The sequence below is a fragment of the Rattus rattus genome, chromosome 6, assembly GCF_011064425.1.
Source record: "Rattus rattus isolate New Zealand chromosome 6, Rrattus_CSIRO_v1, whole genome shotgun sequence".
In the NCBI taxonomy this organism is placed as follows: domain Eukaryota; kingdom Metazoa; phylum Chordata; class Mammalia; order Rodentia; family Muridae; genus Rattus; species Rattus rattus.
In genome coordinates, this window is record NC_046159.1 from 69,191,390 (window position 1) to 69,219,242 (window position 27,853).

At 39.9% G+C, this 27,853-nt stretch overlaps 1 protein-coding gene across 4 annotated transcripts in view; it reads left to right on the top strand.

Annotated features, from left to right (window-relative positions):
• Positions 1–27,853, top strand: part of Ctnna2 (catenin alpha 2) — a 1,084,017-nt gene that overhangs the window by 814,109 nt on the left and 242,055 nt on the right. For all 4 annotated transcript variants that reach the window (XM_032906324.1, XM_032906321.1, XM_032906322.1 and 1 more), the window contains one exon: positions 16,801–16,953. In XM_032906324.1, the coding sequence (XP_032762215.1) occupies positions 16,801–16,953 (153 nt within the window). The remainder of the gene's footprint in view (positions 1–16,800; positions 16,954–27,853) is intronic.

The window sequence follows — 27,853 nt, forward strand, 5'->3', positions numbered from 1 at the left end:
TCCCTGACTCTAAGCCATTCCTTTGGACCCTCCCTTGAAATCTTCAGGCTTAGATAAGTGTGTCCTTAAGCTGTATGTGTGAATGTCCAAATGACAAGTTAACGGGAATAGATCAGTTGTGATTTACTAACTTGGGGTAAACATGGTTTGCGTTAGAACTTGGTTATTGCTGCTCCTTGGGTACATTCTCTGAGCACTTAAGCAGTCTGTAAAAACACCCTCACAAATTTTGCCAACATAGGTGTAAAGTCAACATTCAGAAGCCATTGTAGGGCAGGACATATACATTAAATATGCCACAGAACCTTAACAGACACCTTCCTAATTTACCAAGTTGAGGGAAAAAAATTAACAACTTTGGTTCTTATTTCTTTTAAGTCTTAGGCTTGTTTTCTTGCCTCAAAGCTTCTCTTCCAAAAGGAATTCCATATAGACAAGTGGAATAATGGGTGTTTCTTAGTGAAAGGAGGACCAGAGAAAGAACAAAAGCCAATTGGGTCAAAGGAGGCTGGTTACAACAGATCATGTAGGGCTACTAGGAGTCTGGCTCTAACCTCCTTGTTACTTTCCTAGGTAAAATAGATGATCAATTTTCACTGACTACAGAATGAATGGAGCTTGAAATATCAGAGTATTGCAGTAGCAACTGATGGACAGAACAAAGGGTATAGAAGAATAAAATGGGCCCATGAAAGCAAACAGGAGATGGAAAATTATTGCTGCTGTTTCAACCCCTCCATCTCTCTTTCAGGATAAATTTGTATCAATTCAATTTTTCTATAGCTGCACTGTCAGTTGAGTAGCTGTGATGGAGACACAGTGACCCATGAAAGCCAAATCTCTCTACATAAAGAGTCTTGCTCCCCCGCCCCCCGTTCTAGAAGTAAACAGAGTTTGAGACAAAAACGGGTATTAGAATAAGAGCCTTTGGTTTTCCTCAAACTAAAGGACCTTGAATCTGAATCCATCTCCCATATTTAGTTTAATTTGTAGTCGCACCAATCATTTTGTAGGAGTTTTGCAAACTTGGGAATATGGTGCAATATTTGGGGACTGCTCAGAAATGTAAGCTTCCTAGGAAAAACTTTAGCAGCTGTTAGGAATGCGATGATCTAGAGTTGACTTAAATACACCCTAAGACCTAAATACTGTCCTAAATACCTCCCTAAGAACTAGCTTTCAAAATATGAGAAGGTGCCACTCGAGCTACCAAAGGAAGCAACTAATCAACTAGCTATAATGCCTATGAACTACATCAGTGGCCAGCATGGCACAATAACCCTATGGATACAGTAGTCATACATTAGCAATAACCAATAGCTTTCTAATTGGATTTATGAACTGTTCCACAAGAAGGAAACCATAAACCTGGCTAACTACACAGTGCTAATCAAGTCATAATGACTGGAGGATAATCTAAAATTACACATGTACTAAACCAGCTTAATCCTAATAGCAGTGGCTCTTAACCTTCCTAATGCTGTCACCATTTAATATAGTTTTTTTTTTATGTTGTGGTGGCTCTGAACTATAAATTTATTTTCCTTGATATTTCATAACTGTTAGGGTTATGATGTAAATATCTGATCTGCAGGATACTGATATGTGACCCACGCGAAAGGGTCATTTGACCAACAAAGGGAACATTTGCTGAGAAACACTTCTTAATAACAATTCATGAGTATTTGTCATTACACCCACAGATAAGTGTAGTCCAAACCTATCATCAAGAAAAATTATCTTTGAAATGGATGAATACTACAGAAAACCACAACCAATCCAAATGCTGAGGGTAGAGCACAGTTCCAAATGATACATCTTCAAAATACTCCCACGTCTACGTCTCAGAGAACATTTCGGAAGAGGGGGCAGAAAGACTGTAAGAGTCAGAGGACCAGGGAGTTTATTGTGAGAGCGAGTTGCCTACCTGCAAAGTTTCACCATCATAAGCCCCCAAATAAAGCATAATGCCATCAACAGGCATGACAAACTGGATGATGAAAAACCTGTGAGGCTTCAATCCTACACAAAGAAGTATAGGCAACTGAGGAAAACTGGGAGCAGGAGAGGTAGTTATTCACAAAAAAGAACATACCATTTGGTTGTTCAGTGACAATCTCCCTGAAAAGATGCATACAAGTAACAGCATACAGACTCAACAGGTTATATATAGGCACGTATGTGTGTGTGTGTGTGTGTGTGTGTGTGTGTGTGTGTGTGTGTGTGTGTTAAATTTAGGCACATATAAATACATGTATTTGCATATTTAGGTACATGTATATTTGGGCACATATATCTATACGCTTGCAATTACAATTAGCTAGTGATAAAGGAGGGCATTATAACTTTGAAGGAGAGGAAGGAGGGGTTTATGGAAGGATATGGAGGAGAGAAGAGAAAGGAGACACGCGGTAGTTAAGTTACATTCCACAAAACAACAATAAAAGATAAGAGCTGAATAAATGCAATGTTATATAATAGTTAAAGACAGCAACTGGAAAACACAGCATGCAGTAGCAGAATTCCATAGGGAGAAAGTAGTTCTAAGGCATTTGGTGTTACCCATTATTGGAATAAATCAGGAGAGGGCAATAGATAGTCCTAGAGGCTTCATAAGTACATTTACCTGTAACATCACCACCACCAAGTGGGTGCCTGTTACTCCTCTCCTCTTACTCTACTACCATTTTGGACCAGTCACACTCAGTTGACCTGACATGTTACTCATATGAAGAAGGAACTGGTAAGGCTGTGGCTGGGCTCTGCTAAGATGTTCTTATATTTACAAAATAATTTGTCTAAGACCCAGAGGCACATGAATGTGAAGTGACAAGTATGTAGATTTATGCATCCAGATGACTCTACTTGCAACGTGTTTTCCAAATGTGTAGGTTGACTCTATCAAAAGGGAGTAATGGATTGAGAGACTTACTTTCTATATCTTGTGTCAAACTCTTCAAATGTGCCTTCTCTTTCATTTGTTTGAGACAAAGTCTCATTATGTAGCCTGAGTTGTCCTTGAGAGTACTATGCAGGTCAGACTTACATGGAAATATCTGTGATCCCTCTGCCTCAACTTTTCCAGAACTGAGATTATAGGACTGTGCCACCACACCTGAATAGTTACTTTTTTGAATATTTATTGTTTTATGATTTGTCTGAGAATACTTGGTATCCACATAGACCAGAAGAGGGTGTTGGATATCTTATAACTGGAATTATCAACAGTTGTTGGTCATGCACATGATAACTAAATTTGGTCCTTTGCAAGAACAGCAAATACTATTAGAACTGAATTTTATGTATATGTATATATATATATATATATATATATATATATATACATACTCAGTTCCTTCCCACACTTATTATTTGAAGTCTACTTTAGTCAGCCTTTTTTTAAACCTACATTCTCAATACTTGCCTTTTAAACTGCCTATCAATTTGTGGGGAATTAAATCACTGTTTGAACAGCATTTCTCAAGATTCCTGAGGGTTCTAACATATGTAACTCTTGAGTTTCTCACTTGATTTGAGTAGCTGTACCCATTGAATGCCCATTAACCAAAGGCAGTTGTTGAATGCTCAGAATGATATAGTCAGACATTGTTCCTTGATCCCTTTCTGTCCTGAACAAAGATGCAAAGAAATAAAACTATTAGTAGGTCGTTCCCTACATGTTGGAGTGAAGAATGGAAAGGAAGGTTGTTTGAGAAACTTTGCCCAGTTTATGTTCTAAGCAACAAACCCTTGTGGTCATAAAGACAAACCCAAGTTTGATTCCACCAAAGTTCCCTTCTGAAGAAACCAAGAATTTTACTGGCTTATTTATAGAGCTTGAGGGGTGATACTGAGAGGAGCATGGGTGGACCCATAGTAGATGTACTGGAAAGTCTGTATGTGGTATGGATGATGGCTTCTTCAGGGCTGTGCAGTTGGACCCCTCTTCCCTAGTATTCTAAGCCCCTACAGTCTAGCTCCTCTCTAAGGCCGTGCACAATTAGGGCAGAGCTGTATATATAGTTTATTCAGATGAGTGACTCAATACTGTGGTGAATATGTGATGTTCTGTTTTATTCATCTTTCTTTGTGATATCAACAGTCCGTAAGTCCAGCTGTGATGCTTTTTTGTAACCAGGTGAAGGTGAACTGAAAAAGCTCATGGCAGCTTGGCTTATAGGGTGTCCTATACAACAGAAGCTGTCCTCAGTCCAGTTAAGAATTGTGAGTTTGAACATGTAGTTCTGTTAGCATATGAGTTGCAAGTTAAAATCACACTGTACTCGAAAGCCCTGGTTATGGCTTTAGGGTATATTCAACCATGGGATCTCGCTATTCCTTATTTAAACTACACAGACAACTACATAGATGCTTACCCAATAAGCTTTATTCTTGCCCTACCATGCATGACATTATAAGAAAGGTCAATGAAATACTTTTCAGGAAGGATTGCTACAGGTAGAAAGCCTAAAAATTCAAAAGGTTATTGTTACAGTAAGCAAGCACTTAAGGACTGGTGAGAACTCCCAAATAAACAGAATTCTGTGATTCAGTTAGAGCTTGGTTGGGTATTTGACCTAAGAATTTAGTAGAAATATATGTTATACTTCCCAACACCACCTAAAAACTCCCTGCTGTGGAAAGCCCAAATAATCCTCTCTAACTTAGAAATCAGTCAATCTAAAGACTGTCAGATCTGACAGAAGGATGCAGGTATCTGAGAGGAATTGTTCAAGAGGACAGTCTTGAGCAATGTGACAGGAAGGAAATGTTAAAAAAAGGAATTTGTATGGCAGCACTCCACAAGCTGATTTACAACTTATTTAGTAGAGAGAGCCCAATGATGCTCTCCACAGCATCATTTATGAAGCCAGTATGTTTAAGTTCATCACTGTAACTTCCTGGTCATTCAAGAAGGAGACAGTCATGTTGTCAGATTTTGTTTTACTTCATCATCATCACATTTTAGTCAAACATGCTTTTTTGATGAACTAGCGGTTTCAGGTGTGTAATGGTGAATGTTCAAGGTGGAAGGCCTGCACGAGTGACTACTAGTGCCTGGGAGGTTAGAGGGAAGTAAGAAATGAAGACTGTTTCCTCTATGAGAGCTTCGCCCTTTTCTTTACAAGCAACAAAAAATATATATGTGCACCTGTATGAGTTTATATTCATCACTTGTATGCTGGTACCTCTGGAACCTGGGAAATGCAATCAGATTCTCTGTTACAGGAGATGAACATGGTTGTAGGTCTTACTCAAGTGGGTACTGGGATTTGAACCTGGGTCCTTTGTAACAGCATTAAGCTCTCTTAACCAGTAAGCCACTTGCCTAGCCCCATTTCTTCTCATATGATTCCTGTCTCTTTCGGATAAATGCATTAGCACTACAATCATACTTTCTGGGGCACATCTCTTCCTCTGTTTCTTCAGGACAATACTTAAATCTTAATAAAAATTTAAAATTTTTGTAGATTTTCCCCCTTTATGGAACCATATTTTCCCTTTGAGGTCAGATTTTTGCCATCATGGGGATGGAGGTAAATAGATAGAGACATTTTCAATATTCTAATTATGAACAGCTACCCATTAAAGACATGTGGCCTGTAAGTCCTCATTCCCACAACTAAGCACCAGTGAATTGTTAAATAGACAGAGTTGTCTCTTCAAAGAGAGGTGTACAACTTGTTTTTCAGCCCACATGGCTGGATTTAGAGTGGGCTAAAAGCCTGGTGAGCTTTGAACTATCTGTGTGGCCAGACTCTAGCCAAACCTCTACCAGATCCTTATCATAAACTTCTTTCTTTTCTGCCTCTTCCCTTAGTTAATCTCTAGAATCTATCTGTATGGACAATGTCACTTGTACTTTATAAGAATTTCAAGGCAGTTTCAAATACTCTGAGCTTTGTTGTGCACACTGGGCAGAGGTAAACATCACAGGAAACATTTCTCCAAATTGCATGGGGCTTAAAAATTGCCTAAAACCAAATGGTTGGAACTGGAAAATATCATCCTGAGTGAGCTAACCCAATCACAGAAAGACATACATGATATGTACTCATTGATAAGTGGCTATTAGCCCAAATGCTTGAATTACCCTAGATGCCTAGAACAAATGAAACTCAAGACGGATGATCAAAATGTGAATGCAGATCGCTCCTGAGAGACACAGCCAGAATACAGCAAATACAGAGGCGAATGCCAGCAGGAAACCACTGAACTGAGAACAGGACCCTGTTGAAGGAATCAGAGAAAGAACTGGAAGAGCTTGAAGGAGCTCAGACCCCATATGTACAGCAATGCCAACCAACCAGAGCTTCCAGGGACTAAGCCACTACCCAAAGACTATACATGGACTGACCCTGGACTCTGACCTCATAGGTAGCAATGAATATCCTAGTAAGAGCACCAGTGGAAGGGAAGCCCTGGGTCCTGCTAAGACTGAACCCCCAGTGAACTAGACTGTTGGGGAGAGGGCAGCAATGGGGGAGGGTTGGGAGGGGAACACCCATAAGGAAGGGGAGGGGGGGGGATGTTTGCCCGAAACCGGAAAGGGAATAACACTCGAAATGTATATAAGAAATACTCAAGTTAATAATAAAAAAAAAAATAAATAAATAGAAGCAAAAAAAAATTGCCTAAAACAATTCACTCACAGACTCTCCAAGTTTGAACCAACACTGGCTACTGAGTCTTGCTGAACTGAACTGACTTCTGCATCTCTCAGGTAGACACTCTGCTGGCCCCCAGGGCTCACAGAGATCCTCATGACATTACTGGGGTGTTGTTCTCCAGGTCACTCAGAGTACACAGTCACCAGAGTCTCAAGCAAGCTTAAGTACATGCTAATCCGGTTGGCTGAGGAGAAGCCCTGTGTTCTCCTTTTCTAGCAGGAACTTTTTGATATTCTTCAAACAGCTTCAGCATTTTGGACTTTGTAAACAATAAAAACAACAAAACCCCAAGTACCTCAGACTTTTGTAAAAATATATTTGCATATATGTCCATCTAAACAGTACAGCTGTCATGTCCTACAACAAAGGGAGACATCAGTGGGTCACTTTTGAAACAGTTTAACTTCTCTTCTGCAGCTTATGAGTGACGGTGTATATCTATCCTTTCATGGTATTCCTCTCTGTGAAATAGGGAAACACATTGTTTTCACAGGTATGATCTGTTAAAAGTGCTCTTGGATTTACAGAGGGAAATGTGATTATTTACATTAATATAGGCTTAATTGGGTAAAATAGACAGGAAGTGCTGATCTAATACCTTTAAATGTCTTGTTTTCTGCAATTAATATTTTCTTCTCACACATGTGCTTAAACAGTTGGAAGAAAGCTCTGTGTTCTTGACTGCTGTCACACTTAATGAATGATTTTGTCAAGTCATTCCTTCCTGCCCTGTTTGATTGATAGCTAAATTTTGGTCTTCCAGCTTATGTAAAAAGTGTTAACTATGCCTTTCAGCTTGTAGGCAAGGGCATTTCAACCATTCTAATAGACAGCTCACAGAGAAATTACATTGCCTGTTTAGTGTAGAGGTCAAAAAATGTGCCACTGTTTATCAGTGACACAAGTTCCAGGGCCCATGAGCTAATGAAGGCACTATTGATGTTTCCTTATACTTACTGGATGATACCAAAATTAAGATATCCCCGGTCCCACTTCTGAGACAACTGGCTATCAGCTATGGATATTATGGTGTTTATGGACAGCACAGCAGATATATTTGGATGAGTGTAGTTTAATCCTAGAAGGTATGAGAATGAGAATCAAAGTTAAGAGTGTTAGGCTGGATGCGATGGTATAGACCTTTAATTCCAACATATGGGAAGCATAGTCAAGCAGATTCCTGTGAGTTTTAGCTCAGTGTGGTCTACATAGGGAGTTCTAGGCGAGTAAGGGCCACATAATAAGTCCTGTTCCAAAAGACAAAAATAAAACTGCTAAACTGTCTGGTTGCTATTGGACATGTTTTCCTTTCAAAAATCTCTAGAGTGAGGCAGATGTGGCATCACCTCTACTACCGAAGGCTTGATGATTTCCTTGTATGTTACAATTATCTTATCAAACCATGAAACTTGGATCTCCAGTCATTTCTGCGAGCAATCTCATGTTCTTTGGCTTCAACACAATCAGAAGTCAGAGAAACCCACTTTACTAACTTGGTTACAATTTCTATTTTACAATAATTTACCACTCAGTGATCCACAATTTATAATAATAAATATTATATATTATCTTTATGTGTCCATGGTGCCAGCCCCCTTGGATACTAAGATCTGTAGATGCTCTGTCATCTTATATAAACTTGCATTATATTTGCAGATAACTTACATATATTCTTCTTTAATGAAGCAGCTGTCTGAGACAATCTTAGCTTGTCCTTATTTTTAATTGGGGTTTGAACACTTTATTGTGGGAGAAACAAGCATTATATAGTTTTTGGCATGAGAATATCCAAGGTAACACTTCCAGCTTACTTTCTTTTTTTGTTTTTTTGGAGCTGGGGACCGAACCCAGGACCTTGTGCTTGCTAGGCAAGCGCTCTACCACTGAGCCAAATCCCCAACCCCTCCAGCTTACTTTCAATACCATATACATATTAATAAATGTTTTTAAAAATCTATATATAATGTGTTAGATAGTTTATGAGATTTTTTTAAAACAAAATGTGTGTCAGTGGATCTTCCTTTCTGTCTTTCACACTTCCTACTTCTCCCATTCTTCCCTAGTAACTCCCCATCCCCAGACATTTCCTCTTTCAAGTCTCATGTGTGCTTTCACCTACACTTCATCCTTCATAGGGGTCATTAATTTCTTTTAGCAGAACATTTTTGTGATAGACATGGACTCTCTGCATGCAGAGAGCAAGTTGTGTAAGCCATCTATATCTGTATGCCTCTCTTTCTGTCTCTGTGTGTATATCTATTAATCATCTGTCTGTCTGTCTGAACTATCTATCATCTAGGTTATGAGTCAAGTTTTTTCCCCAAAGCCTTAAAGCCTCAAGAAGTCAGAAAGTGTCATGTAATCTTTGAGATGGAAGCTACCAGAATCATCTCTGTATTTTAGGTTCCTCCCTACAAAAACTTGGTCCTTGATATTTCTCTAGTTCCATTCTTTAAGAGATATATGAATATGATTAACTACTGAATTCTTTTTCCTCAATTTTCTCATCTCTGAAGTGGAGAAAATGGTGAAAATGGTGGCCAGTGTGTGTGTGTGTGTGTGTGTGTGTGTGTGTGTGTGTGTGTGTGTCCATGTGAATACATGTAGGGGTCGAAGCAGGATCTCTGGTGTCTTCTACCATTCTCAATCTCAATACCTTGAGACAGGGTGAAGACTCACTTTGTCAGCTATGCTGAACTCCTGGGGTCTGCCTATTTCTATCTCCCAATGCTGGCTACAGGTAGATGTAACCATATAACCAGGAAACCATGCAACTATGCAGTTTTTCTGTGGATGCTGCCAAGTTACATGAAGATTCTCAAGCTTGGACAGGAAATGCTGTCACGCTCTGAGCCATCTCCTCAGCCCCATAGTCTGCTCTTTGAGTGAAAGTCAGTTTTCTAACACTTTAGAACAGTGACACAAAATAAGATGCTCTAGATAAAGATTGTTAATGTAAAATATAAACATCCAGTCTGTCTCTTCCTGCCCTGTCTTCACCACCTCTTTTTCATGTGCTATATCCAGTTAGTACTTTCTGAATACACCCTCTACTTCTACAACCTTTCCTTGGGTCCTGTATGCTGAACCTAGCAGTTGTGGGCTCAGTTTTCTGCAAATATTTTTTTGCCACCAAGTCAAGCTGCTGCACCTGCTGGACTGAGGCCATCTGGAGATCCTCAGTAATCGCTCCCATGAACCCAGAGGCAACCTTTTATTGTCTCTTCTCATGAAAGCAATTACCCTTGCCCATCATATAGGAAAAAGAGGACTTTGACTCAGACCTGTGTGTGCTGGGGCAGAAAATGAAATCAACAGATGGAACTAAACACCTGCTCCTGTCCTTGCGAAACAGCTCTCATCGAAACAAGTTTTTAACTAAAGATGCTTTTTAACCTATACAAATCAGAAATTATAGCCTTGATATTTTTAAATAAGATTCATGACTATAGAATGGAACATGACCTGCTTTCAGAAATAAGACTGCATTGAAATGACACCAAAGTAGTCAGATAAATGATCAAAAGTCTATTTCCAAAACTTCTCTTCCACATTCCCTGACAAGGTGACTCGATGGCCACTAAAACTTATTCTCATAAAACACATGCATAACCAATCCTTTATTGTTATGACAGTGTATTGGAATAGCACCTGAGGGGTATAAACAATAGCAGTTGTTGCTCAAAAGTTGGTCTGCTTTCCCCTGCGTCTAGCCTTGGTTCTTGGTGTCTCTGACTTGATTTATCATGCCCAAGTCTGTTCTGTTCAACACCTTCGCCACCCTTCTCTTTCAGATGATAATCACATGCCTCGGTTTTCTTTTGCTGTGATAAAATACTCTGGCAGAGCAACTTAAGGGAGAAATGGTTTATTTCTACTCACAGTTCAAAGACACACAGTCTGCCGTGACAAACAAGTCAAGGCAGCAGGAGCTTGAAGCAACTGATTACATCACAACCACCGGTAGAAAACAGCGAATGGGGACTCATGGTGCTGCTGCTCACATTGCTTTCTCCACATTCTATAATCCACTGCCCTCTACCCAGGCAATGGTCCCTCTGATAATTATGATTGTCTTCTCACATCAATTAATGTCATCAAGATAATTGCTTACAGGCATTTACATCAGCTTAGCGCTTAGGCGATTCCATGTGTCATCTTGCCAATCCATCTAAAAAGGATAATCTGATTGTTTTCTTCTCAAGGAACTGCAGAAAGCAAGAATTGTGAGCCAGATGGGAGCATCATCTGGCTTCTCATTGGATCGAGACCACATGGCCAGTCAGTGTCTTGGAAGACCGGCACTTTGTCGTAGAGTTATATAGAGAAATCATAAAAAGGTCATAATAATTTAATAAATGTTTGCCATTTTCCAGAGGTTCTCTCAGTGCTTTTAATTCCGTCAGAGAGAAATGCTTCCTGACTCTTATTCTCACTGACTGTTTCTGCTGTCCTGAATCTGGTGAAATGCAGTGAAGACCATTTACATATAGGTGTTCCAATAATGGATGGCTGTATTGTAACTGGACCAGCAAAGCCTTAATTTCATAGGGCATGGGTGTAGTGGGAGAATAAAAACAAGGCCTGATGAGCTATTCATTTAGTTTTATTTAGATTCTTAGTCCCATTAAGATGCACATGTGTCCCAATTAAAATGATTTTGCTTTGTGGTATCATCAAGATAATGACCAATGAATCTCATATTTCTCAGAAAAAGGATACAAATCATGCAAACATGGTGATTATCTTCTTAGTGCTTTTCCTTTGGGTTCATGAATACCCTCTGTTCACCAGTGCCATAACAGGCTAGACCAGTACCTTTAGTATTATGGGAGTCTGTGCACTTGAGGCACCTTGACTTATTAAAGTAGCTTTGGGTGGAGTATTGCATTGACTAATTACCAGAACTGACCTTCACACTGGCTAAAATTTGCTTGACTTAATGAGGCTCAATTTTTGTCAAGCCCTCTAGGTTGGATGGCTGTTGGCCCAGTCACTTCGTTGCTTTGATCTTTCATTTTTAATAATAATTATAGCACAAAGCTTAAGGAACTGTGGTAAAATATGTCAGTAATCATGAAAAGCCTGGGGCAGCTACATTCAAGGAAAAATATTAAGCCTTCAGAATTTTGAGCCTTATTTGAATCATACTCTTATATACCCAACTTTGACCTTGTTGGCTATGCCTTCCATTGTAATATTTTTTAAAAAGTTAAGACTTCAATTCTTAATAGGATTGTTCTACACATGCCAGTGATGGGACAGATGTTAAGTTGCCAGATCTTTTAATAAAGTACCATCAGCCCAAGAACCTAAACTCAGTGTTCACTTTAATTCTATAATTCAAGGTGGTTTTGGATTTCTTAGAGACATAGACAATTATACGTAAAGAAAGCTCCCATTTGAAGGATGTCTAGCAAAAGGAGAAAGCTTTTATCCTGTAGGAAATAGCAGGGTTGATGAGTACTGGCTGCCTGGAGCACTGTGCTAAGAAAGATTAGGAAGCAGAATGGATCTCAGCATAAATGTGTGCTAGAACAGACTGATCAGGTCTGATGTGGCACAGGAAGGAAGAGAAGCAGGACAGACATTTCTGCTCTGGCCCATAGATTCTAGACTTGTCCTTTACAAAACGCCCTTATGGTGTAGGTATTTCTTATGAAGTTTTCCATTTTCTGCTCATGCTTGAGTCCCTTGAGTTTCCATTCTCTCCCCTATCCTACTGACTCTTTTTCTCTCTCTCATTTTGCTTTTTTGTCATCATGGCTTAAACTTATGACTCAGTTTCCCTAGGGAAATAAGATTATAGATATATACTTTCTTACCAGGCTACATTTTGTCATTTTTGACCTTTCCTGGTGGGTGGGGGAAGGTAAGGCTCAGTGCATGAACACCTTTTCTGTGGCTGCTTGAAATCCTCTCCTTTATGAGTCTTGGTATAAGTAGTTAAAATGACTTTGGCTTTCTTTCTTCAGGGATGCCTGGAAGCTATGTATTGAATTTCTTTTCCTATTTTGATTTATCATCTTTTCTCACATCCCTTTAAACTCTTGCCAATCTTGTTTTGAATTTTTTCCTTCTCTTTTCCTTGTCAGGCGCTTGCTATGGTGTTTATTCATTTTGCTTTTTTTTTTTTTTTTTTAAACCTGATTATTTGCAATTTTGTTGTGGAATTTTAAAATGTAATTTTAGTTTCTTTATAAAGATTTAGTGTGTGTGTGTGTGTGTGTGTGTGTATGTGTGTGTGTGTGTGTGTGTGTGTGTGTTTGTGTGTATGCATGTACATGTATGGTGCCAGGAACATCAGTCTCTGATGTGGACTTTTTCCTTCTACTGTATTTCCTGTCCCTGTCAAGTTTTTTTTTTTTTAATTCACACCCACTTTTCCCTTTTCTATGTGAAGCTCTGCTTTGCTAGAAGCTATGGTGTTCGCTGAAATTATTCACTGCCTAGTCTCCTTCAGGTCAAGGACCTGGGGTAGAGGTTGCTGTGGTTTGCCTAACATAGATGCTGGGAGCTCAACTCCATTCTCTGTAAGCATAGCAAGTGCCCTGAAATCACTGAGCCATTTCTTTAATTTTAATGTTTACGGGGGTGTTATACTGTAGTTCTGACCGGTATAAGACTCACTATCTAGCTTCTCAAGTTCGTGGTAATGGTCCTGTCTTGACTTCACAAGTATATGGGATCACAGGTATACGCTATTATGCTTAGTTCCTAGCTACTTCTTAAAACAATTGTATTCTTTTACATCTTATATTTTGTCTATAAAGTTCCTTATTTAATTTGAAATGCTATATTCCCTTTATTCATGGAAACTATTCTCAACTGTTTTTATAGGCATATTTTTCTGGTATGGTTTCAATGTATATAGGGACAATTTACTCTTCGCAGCTTTCTGTGATGTTTAACTTTCTTCATTTCTGTAAGCAAATTCTGCCTGAGAGTTTAGGAAGAGTTGATATAGATACAGATATTTTGTCTAGTATCACAGAGCTCCTTCTTCAGCTATGTTTTATAGGAACTAAGAGTATTGTGGCTTTTGTGATTGGATTACTTCACTCAGCATGATATTTTCTAGTTCCATCCATTTGCCTGAGAATTTCATGTAGTCAGTTTAAGCTGTGTAGTACTCCATTGTGTAAATGTATCCATTCTACAGATATTGAAAGACATCTGGGTTATTTCCAGCTTCTGGCTATTATAAATAAGGGTGTTATAAACATCGTGGAACATGTGTCCTTGTTATATGTTGTAACATCAATTGCGTGTATGCCCAGGAGTGGTATAGCTGGGTCCTCAGGTGGTACTATGTCCAGTTTTTTGTGGAACCTCCAGACTGATTTCCAGAGTGGTTGTAACCACTTGTAATTACACCAACAATTGTAGGAGTGTTCCTCTTTCTCCACATCCTTGCCAACAATTGGTGTCACCTGAGTTTTTTAGCCATTCTGACTGGTGTGGGGTGGAATTATAGGGTTGTTTTGATTTGCATTTCCCTGATGACTAAGGATGTTGAACATGCATGGTTTGCATGCACTGATAAGTAGATATTAGTCCAAAAGCTCAGAAAACACAAGATACAATTCACAGACCACATGAAGCTCAAGAAGAAGGAAGACCAAAGTGTGGATTCTTCAGTTCTTCTTAGAAGTGGGAATAAAATACTCACAGGAAGAAATACGGAGGAAACGTGTAGAGACTGCTCTACCTGGGGATCCCTCCCATATACAGTCACTATTGTAGATGCCAAGAAATGCATGCTGACAGGAGCCTGATATAACTGTCTCCTGGGAGGCTCTGTCAGAGCCTGACAAATACAGAGGTGGATGCTTGCAACCAACAATAGGACTGAGCACGGGGACTCCAATGGAGGAATTAGGGGAAGGACTGAGGTCACTGAGGGGGTTTGCAACTCCATAGGAAGAACAATATCAACCAACCAGACCCCCCCAGAGCTCCCAGGAACTAAACCACCAACCTAAGAGTACACGTAGAGGGACCCATGGTTACAGCTGCATATGTAGCAGAGGATGGCTTTGTTGGGTATCAATGGGAAGAGAGTCCCTTGGTCCTGTGAAGGCTAAATGCTCCAATGTAGGGGAATGCCAGGGTAAGGAGGCAGGAGGGAGTAGGAGGGTGGGTGGAGGAGAAACTGGGAAAGGCAATAACATTTAAAATGTAAATAAATAAATTATCCAAAAAAGACGAGAAAAAAGAAAATAAAATTCATCTACAAAACAAAGTGTATTGTGGTTTGGTTTTTGGGATAATCTCCCCAGTTTTCCTATGGCTTACTCCTTAGGAAGACTTTCACCTATCTGTCTCACTTGTCCCTGCACATTATTTTTTTAAAATACATCTCTACTAATTTCTTCTCTGCATGAATCACCAGTGCTCTTGAAGCAGCTTTGGCAGGTTACTTGGAAATGTTCCCTGTGAGGTCCCTTCAGGTCCCTTTGCTGTTTCTTTACCTTGCCCACTCAGGACTGAATATGAGTGATTTCACTAGTCTGAGTCCCAGCTCTTTCTCTTGGTGAGCTTCCTTAATAATGCTCTATGTTTCATAATATTGTTGAATGACTTCAACAACAGAAAGAAGTTATTAGAGTTTTGGCATATGATAATACCCCTAAAAGATGACATTACAAACAACCGATACCATTTCCAGGAAGTAATTTTATAGGTTTTTGCCAAATGAGTATTGTAGTAACTTTAAGTTCACCTAGTCTTTCTCATATCTTACAAGGAGAAATGCCAAACACTTCAGAGGAAAGTCAAATCCACCCACAGACATGCAAATACATCCTTTATGCTAATTAGTGTCCCCCCCAAACAGGGCTTCATTCATACTACTTTTTCTGACCTATCACAGTGAATATGTTACATTGTCAAGGTTCTCCCATATCATCCTGCCTGTATGTTAATCAATTGATTTGGGAAATGTACAGACTGTTTACCATCATCTCTTGTGTTTATTTTTATTTGTAGCCCCTACATGTTCAGATGATTCTGAATAAAATAGAAGCAAGGTGATTGTTCAGGGATAGTTTCATTTTGTTTTTATGCAGCTGCCCCACTTATTTTAATAGTTTGGGAATGGTGTGTAATTATGCATTGTTGGAAGATTTGGGTTTGTTTATTCTTACCTTGAAACATAATTCTAAGTATTTTGTTTTCCTGGAACATAGCAACTGCATCACCATAGCACCTGGGCTGGAATATTTTTATGATTGTCAGTTGTTTCCTCTTTCCGCTTTATAAAGCACAAACAGTAGATGTGAAAAGGGCAGGAGGCACACAGGGCTGAAGTTACAAGAGTGACATCAACGATCAGCATTCCATGTGAAGGTCTCCACAGTGGCTGATTGGTACCTAGAGGTTCCCACTGCTGAGAAACCCGAGCTCTTGATCTTTACCAGGATTCAGAGTTCGTAGAGCCAAATAGACAGTTCAGTGAAGGATGAGAACAAATCTTTTTTTTCAGTGTTTTGAGCTCCAGTTTGTGTATGCAGTTTTTAAGAGGTATAATGCATATAGTCTGAAAACAGACATATATCCATCAATGTGCCTCATTTTCTTTGATATGATAAGAGAAAATGCAAAAGAGAGTTGGATTATTATTGTTCCAGCTACAACCCTGTTTCTGTGATCATTATCCAGACAAAAATTGACTGAGGGGAGAATGGGTTTACTTGACTTATAATTCCAGGCTATGGTTGATTACTGTGGCAAACTCAAAGAAAGAGGAACCCTAAAGCAACTAGTCCTACGGAGTCAAATAGCAGAGAGAAAATGAATGTGTGCATGTTTCATAGAGCTCACCATACCCTCCTCCACATTTATATAGTCCAGAGTTCCTGCCTAGGGAATAGTATTCCCAATGGTGGCCTGGATCTTCCCTCATCAATGAACACAATCAAGGAAATTCCCCACAGATATCTCCACAAGTCAATCTGATCTAGGCTATCTCTCATTGAGGCAGTTTTCCAGCAGATTCGAAGTTGTGTCAACTTTCAATTTAAACTAACCATCACAATTGTTTATATGGTAATGAAAGTGCGATGGTGGTTTAGGAAGATTGACAATTCTATTCCTAATGTCTGTCTGCCTTTGTTTTTAACTACAGCTTCGGAAAGCTGTGATGGATCACATATCCGATTCTTTCTTGGAAACCAATGTCCCTTTGCTGGTTCTCATTGAGGCTGCGAAGAGTGGGAATGAAAAGGAGGTGAAGGAATATGCCCAAGTTTTTCGTGAACATGCCAACAAGCTGGTGGAGGTAAGTAATAGACCTGGAGATTCAGGTCTCACAATATAAGATGTAGATATACACTATTTCTCTACATATATCTCTTGAAGTTTTAATAGACTGCTGCTTTGTGGTTTTCTTTTAAAAAGCCAAGTACTAAAAGCTTTTCCCCCTTCCCTTTCTGCGTATTCTCCTCACAGAGGAATCAAGTGATTAGCCATCCTCCCTTGCTGTGTGTCATGACTCTTCATATGGTGAAAGGTTTCTGCTAATTTTTCTGACCAACAGGCAGCGGCGAAATTGTAGTAGTGAGGAGTCTCCAGTACCAAATGGTAGGTTTGACTAGAAGGAGTGGAATTAAATTTTCCAGATGGACAATTTAGAACATTTCTTCCCACCCTCAGCACTCCCCATCTCACTGCATGCATTGAAGCCTAGATGGTGTGAATATTCCTAGCAAGGCATGAGCAAATGTCTGTTGGCTTCAGATAGGGCTGTAAGGACAGATCAAAGCAATTATTTCATCTGAGCCTGGCTTGCAGAACCAGTGAGACTTGCAGGATTACTTACAAAAAGTTTCATAAGGAGTTTCCTGCCGGAGCTTAAATAACCCCTAGTGGCATAATCACCGAAAAGCTGATCCCAGCATGGGTAACGACTTTAGAAAACTGAAGATCTGTAGTGGCTCTCTCAGTTAAACTTTGACCTCTTATATTCTCCAGCACATCCAGAGTCCACAGCAGCTACAGCAGGATTCCACCAAGCTTGATGAGGCAGGGGATAGGGAGTTTCTGAACATTCAGATGAGGGTCTTAGGATCCTCCTCCCCTCACCTTCTATTAGGGAAAGTTCAAAGGGCCAATCTTATAAGGATTTTGTGAGGGTAATCACAGCTGCTCTGAAAACAGAACAGAAATGGGTATGTCATGTTAAACAGGATGTATGGGGGTACAGTGGGGGGAGGCATTCATAACACTGTCCACATAGCAAATTTGTGGGAAAAAATGGATTTTTCCCCTAAAGAGCTGTTTAGACTACTATAGCTGAAAGATCTTGGGGCCAGTCCTAATGTACGTTCAGAATCTGAAATACATTTTATGAGGTAGAGAAATATGTGGGAGTTTCATTATAAATCCAAAATTATATCCAGTGATATTGGAACACTATCCAGAGGAGAAATAATAGCTAGGCTGCCTGGGTTTAGGAAGTAAGTGTCTGTGTTTCGGCCAAAACAGAATTAGTGATATGGTTTAAAGAAAAAAGAAAAAAAAAAGACAACAAACTGGGATGTTAATCAGGAAATGTGTGGTGATCCTTGGACACCTAAGATGGTTATGAGCACCCGTTCAGAACTTCCAGGTCATGTGCATTCAGTGCCTCTCCCACTGCCAGAGGAGCAGTCAGCCTCTGATTCATAGTAGGAATAAAATCATCGAATGGATATTTAAAGGCAAGCTGAAACGAAAACAGGCCGACCATTTTATTTGGGTGTTAAAGAGCGATGGAAAAAGAGTTGAGAATTGAGTGGGGAGGGGTGAATGGAAGAAGGAGAAGGAAACAGGATCACTGAATGAATGCAGTGCGGATTTAAATATTCAAATGAAAGAAAACAGTATTAGCATATAGAAATACCTTCCAATGTAAGGTATTGTAGTTTCTATAAATAGTTGTAGAATTTATAGAAAATATGAATTGCCAGTGTACCATCGACGATGAAAAGGTTCAGTATTTCCTGCATTCAGTATTGTCGATGTCATTAATTCTGGGCATGGCCTCATTTGTAACACACTTTTGGAATTCAGATGTGACACTCAGTAAGCATGAGGCCCGCATGCATGAGCTGTCTTTTCTAATCATTCTTCCTTCTCTGGTGACAGAGCATGCTCAGTAATTTCCCCTCCTGGGTTTGTGTTCACTGTGGATGGTTCCAGCTTCTATCTTTGATCCCCTACTTGTGGCAGGTGAAGGGTCCTTAGGTCACCCAGATGCCATGTCAGACACATGTTGCTTTGCTTGCTTTAGTTGTTCTCACTATGGGTGCAACCAGCAGCATCTTGGAATATCTTAGTGTCCAAGTGAGAGCAGGGACAAGTGTGTGGTTTGAAAGAAAGCAATTAATGTGGTTTGTGGACTTTGTTTCTACTTTGAAAAATGCTCTGTTTGAATTTGGATTTTTTTAATGTCTACGTTTATAATATTATAGTTTTATATAACATACTGATTTTATATTCTTTGACTTTTTTTTATATTCATTTGCTAATTCTACAAGCTTCTACTCTTTCAGAACCCAGTGTACAAAATCATATACCCATACATTATGACAGTGAGATTTCTTCTTTGTTAATCCTTGTTTTTTTTTTTTCTGCCTTGAATTATTGTGTTGGCCCAGGCTCTATGTAATGTGATGCTAAGATAAATATATTACATGTCTAGATCTTAGTAAAGATTGTTCTGTATTTGACCATGAATGATGTTATTTGCAGATAGATCAAGTAAGTTGAATTACTCCTTTTCTAAGACATACTTATGTGTGCAATATATACATATATATGTCCCAAGATATGTGTGTGTGTGTGTGTGTGTGTGTGTGTGTGTGTGATAAATGTAGTCTGATGAATGTCTGAGGTAATAAGGGAATTAGTAGGCAGGCATGAGGACCTGAGTTTGGTTCCTGGCATACACTCAGAGAAGACAGGTATGAGAGCATGTGCCTGAAATCCCAAGTCTGGAGGGTCAGGCAGCCAGTCTTATCATATCAAGTTTGCCTGTCTCAAAATGTAAAGTAAGAAGTGACTCAGGAAAACTATATCAAATATTGCCTCCTGGATAACTTATACATGTACATACATGTATATGTGTGTGTATACACACAAGTACATGGACATATGGAAATATCTGTACAATTTTAAAGTTGTTCAGAAATAAAAATTATGTTAAATATTTAATATAATTGTTAACGTATTATATTTATGTTTGAATATATGTGATATATATGTAATCTAATATCTAATATTTTATTTAAAAAACATTTGGGGAAATACACTGGGGTTTTATTTGAGAAATTTTTTTTTATTTCAAAAGACTCAGATTTTTGTTTCTGTTTGGTTCAGTTACGTTGCCTTTAGGAACTGTTTATTTCCATTTAACTTACAGACATGAACTTAATGATACTACCCTTAATATCTATTAAAAGAGTGCGACATGCAATACTGTTCCATCTTAATTTTTAGTCCTTACCTTGCTAATAAAATCTAGCCAGCATCTTCGTCTCCACATCCCACCCCCAGACATACTCCCTTCAGGACATCATGTCCCCTTCTGTGAATGAACAAATATCAGGAAGTGAAGCTGTGTGGCATGAGGAGAGACAAGCTCTTCTCAGTGAGCATCTCCTTTCAGCATAGCTTACATTTGCCTGCCTTGCCGTATCTTGCATAGTTTCTAGAAAGCCTTCTCACTGTTGTTATTGAAACAGGGGTCCTTTCTGTAGGCCAGTCTGCCTCCATACACTAGCACATGTGTCAGAATGCTGAGATGGATGGCAGATGTGCGCCATCGCGCTAAGCAAATTATTTCATTTTGCATTTTCTTTTATAATTTTTCCCAGTTGGGACATGGGTCCCATAGGGACCACTCCAGCGTGTGTACAAGTGGAAATCCAGGCGTGAAATGATTTCAATGAGATTGTGGGATACGTTTTGCTATTGCTGTTATTATTCACAGTTTAAACCAGAAATCTGTGTATTCAGTGACAGCAAAGGCTGCCCACATTTTAAGTGGGTGAGGTGAACGTACACAGGGACCTCACATTTAGGCATATTCAGCAGGTCAGTTCTTCAAGGTTTGCCTGTCTTATCCAAGGTAAGCAGTTAAGAACTCCATGTGCTTCTGCAGTTCTTTCCTCTGGAGCCTCCTCTCTGTGCCCGTACACATGGCATCCAGTGGTCATGCCACCCTGTGATAGCAGAGCAGCAAGCAGGGAGGGACATCAAGATTTTAGGATATTAAAGGACCCTGTTGGCCAGAAAAGACAGGAGCCCCTTCCCTAATTTAGCTCCATGACAGTAATTTCAATCCTTCAGGATTTCTTGAATTTGGATTTTAGTTATATTGAATTCCATACCTTTTAGTATATTTAAAATATTGGTCGGTACTTTCCTTTAGTTTAGTATATGGTTTTCACAGAAATGAGTGCATTTAAAAGGGATTTTAAAATATACCTCTTTCTATTTTATCACATTCATTTATTCATTCATGTGTGTATGTGTGTTTTCTGTGTGTGTGTGTGTGTGCGTGCGTGCGTGCGTGTGTGTGTGTGTGTGTGTGTGTGTGTGTGTGTGTTTATTCCATGCATGTGTGTGCACTTGTCAGTGAGTGCACATGTAGGAGCCAGAGGTCTGTACAAGACATCAACCATCATCCTCTTCTCTACTCTATTATTTTCAAGGCAGAGTGTCTCATAGAACCTGAAGCTTGCTGTTTTCAGCTGGACTGATGGGCCAGCAAGCCCCTGCGATGAGTCACTTGATCCCTTCATCAACACTTGGGTTACAATGCATCACCCCCCATTTGTATGTGTGCTGAGGACTTCCAACTATACTCCTTATGTTTGTGTGGCCAGTACTTTACCCACCGAGTCATCTGCCCTTTCCCAAGAAAAACAGGCAGCTTTTCCAGGATCTCAGACAAGCAAAGTAATTGATCTGATTGAGATATTCAGAAAGCAGCTCACTCTCTCTGCTGCATACAAAAAGGACTGGAGGGTTCGGGCAATGGAGAGAGGCTCAACCAGCGACTCTGCAGCTTCCTATAGCACATAGCAAAGAGGCTTTCCTTACCAGGAGAGCTGGGGAGACAGAACGCCAGGCAAGGTGACAGAGCAGTCAAGCAATGGGAAAACTGAGTGTGGAGGCTCAAGACAGCTGGACTGGCTTTTTGCATCTCATTTTCAAAATTAGTTTGTATTTTCATTGCTGCCATGCAGATTTTGCCCCCAATTCACATCCTCCCCCTCCCCCTCGCACATGACTTTGGTAGAGAGTTGCCGTAATTTGCATTCCATTTCTGCAAAACTCCATTCGATTTGCTTGGAAATGAGGTTCAACAGGTGTCCTCTGATCAGCTGTGCACATCCCTAGTCAGCCCGCCCTGAGGTCCTTGGCTAACCCACAGGGAGGCTGGATATTAGAGATCAGGGGAAAATACCAATATTCATTTTATTCAGTTGCAGGGAGATGTGCTGCAGTAGTTGGTCTAAAAATCGGAAAACAGCTGATCTGGCCTGCTTCACTTCTCCAGTCATAAGATCCAAGTGGAGGTTCATCTAGTTTTTTTCTAAAATGTTACAAATACTATTAATTTAAAAAAAATAAAGTTTCTGAAATGACCCTTCTTAACTCAGTTACAAAAAGTCAAAAATTCTTTCTATTCATATTTTACTGATATTTTATGTGCACTGAATGATTGTTAAGGATTTTCTAAGTGTGTGATACGTTGTAACAGACCTGATTCAATAGCATCAATTTCTGGACTGGCAAGATGATTTAGTGGGTAGAAGTGCTTTCTGTCAAACCTGAGGAACTGAGTTCAGTCCCCCAAACCTACATGGTTGAAGGAAAAAAAAAAACTGCACAAGGTTTTTTCACCCACCATGTGCATACCCTGCAGTGCACACTGAACACACACACACACACACACACACACACACACACACACACACACACACACACGGGATAAACATTTTTATCCATGTTTAGGTATGAGAGCCTGTGTGAGTTTTTGTGTATGATGTACCTCCAAGAGCACCAAGGGCTTTCAGCCACTAAACCATTTCTCCAGCCGCAAAGGCCAACGCTTCCTGTGTGGCTTGCTTGATGCACCCACCCCACTTCGCAGCCTTCAGGCTCCTTTGTTTGGGACCCCTGTTTTGCCAGGCATCAGCCACATGATACCTTTGCTTTGCTGAAAACCCTGTGCTTCTTCCCACCTGGTTCTTCCTCTCTGCCCTCTGTCTCACTTTCCCCTCATTCTCAGTTCTCGCTATTGTTCTCCTCTCAGGAGTATGTCCTGTGGTGGGGTCAGCTCCTTGCGTTTCTCACTTTCCTGGTATCCCATTTACTTTGGAATCCTACCCATACAGCTGGACAGCTATATGATATGGCTCCTGCTGCTTTACCAATTCCCTTAGGGAAAGGACCATGCTTAATTGATTCCTAACAACACCCCAGCACCTAGCTGAGTGTCTGCCTCTAGCAAGAATTCAATAAATAGATAGTGCCCAAAGAAGGAATAAAATAATAAGTGCAACTAGCAATGTTGCTAGCTTGCTGGCCCCTGAGGTAATGTATCTTAATAGTATGTCTGCAGGATGCTAAGGGTCACCTTAGGGATCAACAGTAAAGAAGCATTGTGCCTATTTAATGCTCTGATTTACTACCAAGGAGAATTTTAAGTCTGGGAGGAACCGATGTGGAGAACTGCTGCCTTCTCTGAGTAGAAATCGCTTGCCGCACTGATGCTTGATATTTGAGTTACTCTCAGGCAGCTGCAAAGGTGACGTCTGAACTCTACCATCCGTCCTTCCTGCTTCTCCGTCTTACCAGTAGGCTTAGGTTTACAGCCTCAGTCGCACTGGCTGTCAAAGAGGATGCTGGTTCTCTCTGACGTGGGCAACATCCAAGCCTGGGGGAATGAGGAGTGAGACAAGGTCGTCTCAGTTCTCCATTCCCATGGTCTTGACTTCACACACTGTGTGGACATGCCTGAAGTGATGAGGTGCTTTTTCTGACGAAGATTCAAGGGTTTGAAGTAAAAGACATACCTTAGTCTATAGAACTGGCCATGAGTTAAGCACAGAGGCTGCTTATGTAAATGTCCGGCATGATAGCTCATTACAGTAATCCCTCTGTTTCCACAGTGCTGAATTCAGTGACAATGCATGAAAAAGCTTCCAGGAGCTGAGGCTGATCCATTTGCTGGCAGCATAACTCTGGACAAAGCTAGGCCTGGTGCCACACACCTGTAATTATAGCGTGTAGGAGATGGGCGCAGGAAGATCCGGTGTTTAAGAGGAACTTTAGGTCCATACTGAGATTGAGCAGTGTTGACAGTGAATGACATGAGGCCATATATCAAAAACAAAAACAAACAAAACCTCCTCAAACTTAACTTTACATTTCCTAAGAATACAGAGGCAGGATTGAAGCCACAGAGACTGGATTGTCAGTTACATTGAAGGGAAGACAGGCGTTAATAACAGACTTGAATCTTCAGAAGTGAGGGTTGGGTTTGGGGGGGAAGAACACTGAAAAAGAGAAGAGTATCCTGGGCTATGCATTCCGTGGGAAAAGGTGAGGCAAGGTGTAAGTGTTTAATGTGTAATGTGGAACTGTGTAAGTGTGGTCCAATATCCAATGCTAGGAATAGGGAATTGCCACAGAAGGCCTGGAGGTTGGAAAAAGCTTGAGACTCACAGTCAGATTAGACCTACACGCAGTCCTATGATAGAAGCTCTCCCAGGCACACATCTGCACATAACAGGCACATACTGAGATTGGCACACAAGCCATGGGTGAGTGTACACTGCCCTTAACAGGTTGGCCAACAGGGCAGAAAGAGAAATCCCTCACCTCTGATCTCAAGGCCATATTAATACAAAATGGCACAAGTGTGTTTTTGCCAGGAATAAAGTATAGAACAGATTATATGACTGTTTATACTTTTGGATTGGCCCTTATATTCTGTGTCAGCCCTAATTACTCACAGTCCTCCGAAATGTTGTAACATATCAGAATTCATAGGAGAATCATGTTTTTTAGATATTAACTGATCCTCAAGGTCTTCTCATCTCTATGAATATAGATAGGGAAGGGTAGGGAAAGTAGAAGTGAAAAGACCATACAGGATGATATCTCAGTGGTCACATGGATTAGCACTGTGCCTGGAACTGCAGTGGAGGGGTAAGGAAATGGTGAGTTTGCATAGGGTTTCTGAGATTGAGTTAAAGCATTAGTGTTCAATATGAGGATGTAAGTCAGAAAAGGTTTGGGAGGGCTCTGTGTTTGGACATTCTGTGGTAATAAATCGGGTTGAAGTTTCAAAAAGCATGGGTTACCCTCTCAGAGTGTTTCTCAGCTGGCTCTGGCCACAGCTGTTTGATAGACATGGCCCTGAAAACCTCACGTGTATCTTGGGTTTAAAGAAATACAACAGGACTCTCCAAATACTAGGGTCTTGATTCATCTGAGCCAAAGAGAAAACCAAGAAAAGAATCAGAAACTACATGGACAGATTGGATCTGCATGGTTTTCAGAGTATAAGTTCATCATCAATGTGCCCCTTTGTTCAGAGCTCACATGCCTGATCGGCCAATACACTAAACCAGACCTGAGTTATCTCACACAATTGACCACAGAAAATTCACAAATACATGATCAGTTTGTGAGGAACTGGATTTTTTTTGGCTCAATCATGTCATACACTTAAATAATATTTGTATTTACAGACATATTTAAACCAGTGTCACTCTTTCTCCCAAGATTCCTTAACTCCTAAACACTATCTTATTTTTTATTTCCCAAAAGGATGCTATCAAAGAATTTTATAAAAACTGAAATATCCATCTTAGACTTTAAAAATTATTTATTTATTTATTTAGCTAGTGTGTTTTGTTTGTGTGTGTGTGTGTGTGTGTGTGTGTGTGTGTGCGCGCACACGTGCGTGCGTGCCCATATGCTACAACATGTGGAGGTTAGAAGACAGCTGACATGAGTTCTTCCTTTCTTCAACTCTGTGGTTCTGGGGGATTAAACTCCAGTTGTCAGTCTTATTCGCTAGTCTCTTTATCAACTGAGCAATCTTGTCACCCTTTAGGATTTTAATATATCAATATAAGAACAGAATTTGTTCCTTTATCTAATACAATTTAAAACTTTTTCATGTTTTTATTTATCTTATGTATATGTGTGCTCTATCTGCATATTGATGCATGTGTATTGGGAGAGGGCATCAGATTCCATTACAGATTGTTGTGAGCCATCATATAGTAGCTGGGAATTGAACTCAGGACCTCTGGAACAACACCCAAGGCAGATCTCTTTTCACCACCTGCATGCACATGTATATGTATGTGCAGATATACAATATGAACTTGCACATATACAAACACACTAACAACAATGATGCAAACATAGCTAGTTCAGTGTCATGCAGCTAGCACAAAACAAGAGTGATCCAAGCCACAGATTCCAGAGAATCTTTCAGCTAAAATTTTATATTATTCCTGGGTCTGATCTAATGATTCCTTATACAATGTATAGTCGAATCCACCATGCCACTTTTTATAAAGTGCCTGACCACAAAAATCATTATTCAAAAATGTAATGTAAGCTTCTTCTATTGGTGCTGTTGGACGGCATCTGTCTCAATTATATCACAGCGAGGAGCTATACATTTATTTCTTGAAGTACTACACACTCTTGCAGGATAATTATTGTCAACTCTAGTGCAGTAAATCACCAAGCCTGCTTAGATGTGCGGTGTGGGGTCACAAGTTAAACTCATGTACTAATACCACAAATTTTCAATTGCATAGCCTTCTTGACTAAAATCTGCTGCGATTTCTCAATGATTTTTAAACAATGGAATCCAAGAATGGTTTGCATGTCAGGATTCTATTGCAACTGTTGAGTGACCATGTTCATACATTTGTCAAGATTCAATTTAACTTTTCATAACATGGCCAAAATATAAACTAGAGGGCCTCGATTATTTAAGTCAGTTTAAAAATAACATTCTGAAGAGGAATCAACTATGAGTTTCCATGGTAATTTGGTTTTCTAGCATTTACACACACACCAATCCCACCTAAACTAACCCCGGAAGCTTTATCCCAGTAGGTAAGTATGCTTGTGAAGATTCATCCGGTAAACATGAAGTAATTAAGTTGTCCACACCTAAGGAGGAGAAGTTAGTCAAACCACCCTTTGGCTCGTGTCCTCTGATATAGTTAAGCAAAATTCACTTATCATCTCTTTATGAGACTTATTATTATATATCATAGATTTTCAGATAAGATGCTCAAGGAAGCTGAAGTTAGACCCAAAGTTGCCAGAGGGTGGATGAGCACCAGAGCCAGGTTTAGGGAACCCGAGGCAGCCCCTGCTGCCCATCCATACATGCTCTTAATTTGTCTGCATATCACGCTTTTATTTATTGATACACATTTTCTCTTGAACCATGTACAGTCTCCACAATAGCCAGCATGACGGCCATATGATTTTGGTCTAGCTTCTCCAAAGTGAACAAAAAGAGGTGAGAGATGTACAAGAAAGATTCCCGGGAGCCTGGTGTCTGCGCTTTCATAGTGATGTGGCCAGATCAGACATTAAAAGGTTATGTTCATTTTCTTTGCTGCAGACAAGTAGGAAAGGTTTTTTCCTTTGACCTTTTCTTGTACAAATAAATAATTTTGCCATTGCATCATCTAGAAGCTAGGTGTGTGTGTGTGTGTGTGTGTGTGTGTGTGTGTGTGTGTGTGTGTGTGTGTGTAACTTTGTATTCTTCTGTTTTCTGCAATTGTTAACATGCACCAAGACTCTATTCTGCTGACTTTGAAATCTACCTTGGAGCATAAGTTTATCAGATTAAGGTCATGCCCCTTCAAAACGAAATTGAAAAATTTTTTTGTCCAATTAAAACTGATGGAGTTTGTTTAAGAGCAGGAAAATTTTAATTGCCTAGGTAAAATCACTCTTGAATGTTCATGTACTCAATTTTTGCTACCGACAAGTGCTTTTATAGTAGAAAGCCCTGTAGCCAGCCTGCAGCCATAGTTTGGAAGGCTGGTGCATTGAGACCGTGCTTTTTGAACTAAAAACAACTTTTTAGATTACCCTGACTGCATTAAATTTAGGAAAAGGAAGAAATGAAC